At 39.1% G+C, this 5,472-nt stretch overlaps 1 protein-coding gene across 1 annotated transcript; it reads right to left on the bottom strand.

Annotated features, from left to right (window-relative positions):
- Positions 1-4,444: 4,444 nt before the first annotated feature.
- On the bottom strand, positions 4,445-5,203 carry LOC142174467 (uncharacterized). The gene is made up of 3 exons (XM_075240267.1): positions 4,961-5,203; positions 4,697-4,900; positions 4,445-4,498 (listed from the first exon to the last, which is right to left on the bottom strand). Exons 1-3 carry the CDS (start codon positions 5,201-5,203, stop codon positions 4,445-4,447), a joined length of 501 nt encoding a protein of 166 aa, XP_075096368.1.
- Positions 5,204-5,472: the final 269 nt, after the last annotated feature.

Here is a 5,472-nt window from a genome sequence, read left to right as displayed (position 1 = left end):
CTATGGAGACTACAGACCTGACAGTAACCATTTTACCTAGGGGTGAAAAAGCTTCTTGATAATCAAGTCCCTCCTTTTGACTATACCTTTTAGCCACTAATCGATCCTTATATCTTTCAAATTCCCCACTAGATGTGTACTTGATTTTGTACACCCATTTGTATCCAATTGCCTTTTTTCCTTCAGGTAATGGAACCACCTCTCATGTCTTGTTGTACTCCAGCACTTGTATCTCTACCTTCATAGCTTCAATCCATTTCACATCCTTAGCTTCCTCATGATAAGAACTTGATTCAATCTCAGAAGACAACTGAGTGATGTAGGCCTGATATGATGCTGATAATTCATTATACTGAATAAAATCACCAATAGGATATTTACAATGAACTACAATGGAAGAATTCAGCTTTTGTTGTGGCCCAATGTAATCCTTAAGGCAAACATGAGACTTAGTAGTTCTAAGTGACCTTCTCAACTCCCCAGTATCACTTGTGTGTCCTTCATGTCACTCAACAATTATTTCTTCTGCAGGTGGCAGTATAGAAGTAGCTGGTGAGGAATTAATGCTTCTAGAAACAGGCTCATCAATTGTAAGAGATGCAAGTGGCTTTCTCTATCATTGGAAAACAGAACAATATGAGGCCGATCAGTAGGATAATCAAGCCTTTGAATCTCATTTATAGAAAAAGAGGAATCTTGAGTGAAACCTTGGAATGGATATACATCTTCATGAAATAGCACATCTCTGCTAACAAAGAATGTCCTATTTTCAATGTCAGACAATCTATATCCATTTTGTGTACTTTCATACCCTAGAAACACTAACCTTATAGACCTAGGTGCAAATTTATCACCCCTTGGAAGATTAGTTGCAAAACATAAGCACCCTATGATCCTCATATGTAACAAAGAAGGTTGTCTCCCATATATGACTTCAAAAGGTGATTTGTTTCCTAAAATGGTAGAAGGAACTCTGTTGATTATGTACACAACTGCATCCACACAGTCACCCTAGAACTTCACTGGCAAGTGCCCTTGAAATTTGATAGCGCTTGCAGTTTCCAAAATGTGCATGTGCCTCCTTTCCACTACTCCATTTTGTTTAGGAGTGTGTGGACAGGAGCTTTGATGTATAATCCCATGTATTTGAAACAAATTAGCATAATCATGATTGAAGAACTCAGAACCATTGTCTGACCTAAAACACTTGATCATTTGACCAAATTGGGTTTTCACCATAATAATGAAATTTTTGAGGATTGTAATGACATCAAACTTAAGATGTAACAGGAAAATCCAAATCCACCTAGAATGATCATCAACCACTATGAGAAAATATCTCTTTCCATTATATGTAGGAACTTTATAGGGTCCCCAAATATCCATACGTATCAAATCAAAAACATGATCTACCATGCTACTACTAACTGGAAAAGGTGTCCTAGCTTGCCTTAATAATGGACATATTCCACATGGGCTTATTTTTGCTCTACTACTGCTATTAAGACTAGGAATATTCTTGAGAACTTAAACTGGAACATGTCACATCCTCTTGTGTCATAGCTCAACTTCATTCCTGTGAGCAGCCATTACTAAGGATTTAACTGTATTCTTATTTCTTCTTTGAGAATGCACCACATATAAACCTTTTTTCCTCTTTACCAATCTCCTTCACCCTCCCAGTAAAGAGATCCTGAAAGATGCAAAAATTTGGAAAGAATACAGCACAACAGTTTAAAGCTTTTGTCAATTGAGAAACAAACAAAAGGTTAAACTTGAAAGCTGGTACACATAAGACATTGTTAATGGTATCACCTCCATCTAATTGACAACTACCAACATGTGACACCTTAGTAGATTCTCCAGTAGGCAGCTGTACATTTCTTGCATTACCTACTAACAATTTGTCATGTAAAATTTGTTCATTACCAACCATATGGTTTGTGGCTCAAGCATCTACTATCCACTTCTCATCAGCCTTTTGTTCACAAGTGACATTACCTGCCATATGTGCACTGGCAGAGGATTCAAAGACTGATGTCTTGTTCAATAGGTTTAGGATCTGACTGTACTGTTCAGGAGTGAACATCTACATAGGTTCTAAGTTTTGTTGTCCCTGATGAGTGTGCTGCTCAGAGGTGAACCCTTGCATAGGTCCCAAATTATGCTGCTCCTGAGTCATCATGATTGAAGAAGGTGAGATCTACTGGTTCTTTGAACTTCTTACCATATTAGCTCTTTTTAAGGCTTAAAAACTCCCGGATAACCTATCAGTTTGTAGCAATTGGCCTTCAAATGCCCCTTCTTATTGCAGTAATCACGTTTTATCAACTTATAACATTCTTCCTTCGTGTGGACTTTCAAGTGACAGAAATCACATGCAATGTTGAAGTTTCTTCTTTGCTTTTGACCAAGTTTAGAACTAAATAATGATGTAGGATCTATAGACTCAGCACAGTAACTACTTCCTGCTACTAACTTTTGACTTTCATCCTGAAGGATCATAGCATAAGCTTGATGGACTGTAGGAATTTTAGATTTTATTAAGGTTTGGCCAAGTGCTTGGCATTGCCATCTTTTAATCCCATTAGGAATTTCCATAAACGTTGATACTCCTGAGGTTCACTGAATTTCTTTAATTTATCACAGCAAATAGGAGGAGGCATAATTGACTCCTATTCATCCCACAAGTCTTTCAATTTCAAGTAATAAATCGAAATAGAGGATGTACCTTGTGTCAATATAAAAATCTCCCTGTGTAGGTAGTACATTCATGATGCATTCACTTTATTGAAATGTTCCCGAAGATCCGACCAAATTGCATGTGCACTTGACCGGAACAATACTCCACTCAACAAATTGCGACTCACATTATGCATGATCCGCGATTTCACAATAGCATTGCAGTGATCCCATAGATTTTCATATTTATATCCATAAGTATCATGAGTTATCGATCCGTCTATAAATCCTAATTTGTTCCGTGTAAGCAACGAAACTTCCATCGCTTGGCTCCAAATCGTATAGTTTTCCATTCCTAGTAGCTGAAAGCCAAGAGATAATGCTCCTGATGTGTCAGAAGGATGCAAATACAATGGATGATTGTGATCTATCACAATCGTAGATTGATCTGTGACTTTGTCTCTGATCATGAGTTTTTAGGGTTCCGACGAGTTATTGATGATTCCGATTGAAAATTTTGAGAAATGAACCACGAACCTCTCGTTTTCAACAATTCTCAATAAAACCTCAAAATTAAATTATCTGAATGCTCTGGTACCATGTCAATTTTATGAATTTGCACGAGTATAAATGAACTGAAGAACTCAGTTCTCGTATGAGAGGAAGAACAGAGCAGAGAGAGAGAGAAATGAGAGGAAAAAATCTCAATTTCTGTTATGTCCAAAACACTGTATACTGTTACAGCTAAAACCACCAATCACCGACTAACTATCATGTTAACCACATTAACATCTAACTATAGTTACTACTAATCTAGCTATGTTTAAGTTAATTAATCCTATATAGTTAACCTAGATCATGACACGTATTACATATCTCATCACCATACAACATAGTCGGTCTAATCACTACTCTATAGAGCTTACCCTTAAGTCCAGGTGGCACATTCTTATCACACAAAACCCCCAAAGCATAGCATCCATCTCATACAGCTCGCTCTAATACGATGAGTCACATCTTCGTCAATCTCCCCGATGCCTTGAATAATAGACCCAAGATACTTGAAACTATCTCTTTTGGGAACAAATTGAGTACCAATCTTCATTTACACTCCTTCTTCATGCGTCCCATCACTGAACTTGCACTCAAAGTACTCAGTTTTTGACCCACTCAACTTGAAACCCTTAGATTCTAGTGTATGTCTCCAAACTTCCAATCTAGCGTTAACTTTGTCTCGCATCTTGTCAATCAGGACTATGTCATTAGAGAATAGTATACACCATGGCACCTCCCTTGTATGTGTCGAGTCAGCACCTCTAACACTAAGGCAAACAAAAATGGACTAAGAGAATCCCTCATGCAACCCCATCTCCACTTGGAAATGATCTGAGCCTCTCACATTCCTCACCCGAGTCTTCACTCCCTTGTACATGTCCTTAATCACCCTAATGTGCGCCACTGGAACACCGCTAGCTTCCATACATCTCCATAGGACCTCTCTCGAGGCCTTATCATAGGTCTTCTCTAGGTCTATGAATACCATATGCAAGTCCTTCTTGCTCTACTTATATTACTCTATTAATCTCTTCACAAGGTGAATGGCTTCTGTAGTAGACCATCCTAGCATAAATTTGAATTGGTTCTTGGAAATAGTAACACTACATCGCACCCTCCTCTCCACCACCCTCTCCTAAATTTTCATATTATGACTCAACAACTTGATACCCCTATTGTTGTTGCAGTCCTGGATATCACATTTGTTTTATACAACAGGATCATCAAACTCCACCACCAATCTATGGTCATCTTCTTCATCCTGAAAATGACGTTAAACAACCTAGTAAGCCACTCCAAGCCAACCCGACCCACTTCCTTCCAATTCCACTAGGATCTTGTCAGGATCAGTTACTTTACCCCTGCTCATCTTCCGCATTGCCCCCTCAACCTCTACGCTACTAATACACCTACAAAACAAAAAATCCCTCTGAATCCCGGAGTTTTCCAACTCTCATACCACGATGTTCATGTCCCCTCCCTCGTTCAAGAGTTTATGGAAGTAATCTTTCCATCTACGCTTGATACATGCCTCTTCCACCAGAACCTTACCATTTTCGTCTTTGATGCACCGCACTTGGTCTAGGTCCCGAGCCTTCCTCTCCCCAATCTTGGCTAACATGTACAGTTTCCTGTCTCCTCCTTTGCCCCCAAGATCCTCATACTATCACTCAAAATCTGCAGTCTTAGCCGCCGTGATTTCCCATTTTGCCTATTTCCTTGCCTTCTTATAACATTCCCTACACGTCCTCTTCTCCTCCTCATCCGTGCTCTCCACTAGCTTCAGATATGCCGCTTTCTTGGCTTCCACTTTTCCTTGGACCTCCTCATTCCACCACCAGTCTCCTTTGTGGCCTCCCGAATAACCCTTCGTTACTCCTAACACCTCTCTAGCAGCTTCCTTAATGCAGTTAGCTGTCGTGGTCCACATACTACTCGCATCTCCACTGCTCCTCCAGGCCTCCATGGCCAACAACTTCTCCCCCAACTCCTGAGCATTTGCCTTAATCAAGGCTCCCGGAAATAATTATCTAGTATTTTATAAATCGTTCTTTCTTATATATAAATTATAAACACTTAATATGCTATCAAAAATGAATGCTTGAAAAGCTCGTGAATGTTAGCAACGTAGGATAATATTGTTATTTGTTCAAGTTTTACCTGCATATCACGAATTTCATGATAGTATTTACCACGACTCAGAAGCAAAGGGTTTCACTAAAGGGAATAAGAAAG

This window comes from Nicotiana tabacum, chromosome 20 (assembly GCF_000715075.1).
Source record: "Nicotiana tabacum cultivar K326 chromosome 20, ASM71507v2, whole genome shotgun sequence".
In the NCBI taxonomy this organism is placed as follows: Eukaryota; Viridiplantae; Streptophyta; class Magnoliopsida; order Solanales; family Solanaceae; genus Nicotiana; species Nicotiana tabacum.
This window is presented reverse-complemented; position numbering and strand designations above follow the sequence as displayed.

What these genes read in the sequence shown, in the direction of transcription:
- LOC142174467 (XM_075240267.1), bottom strand. Translation starts at nt 5,203, where the DNA reads ATGGAGGCCTGGAGGAGCAGTGGAGATGCGAGTAGTATGTGGACCACG. An exon ending in GTAGGGAATGTTATAAGAAG is followed by an intron (nt 4,901 to 4,960) that starts GCAAGGAAATAG and finishes TTTGAGTGATAG; the next exon opens with TATGAGGATCTTGGGGGCAA. An exon ending in GAGGGGACATGAACATCGTG is followed by an intron (nt 4,499 to 4,696) that starts GTATGAGAGTTG and finishes CGTCATTTTCAG; the next exon opens with GATGAAGAAGATGACCATAG.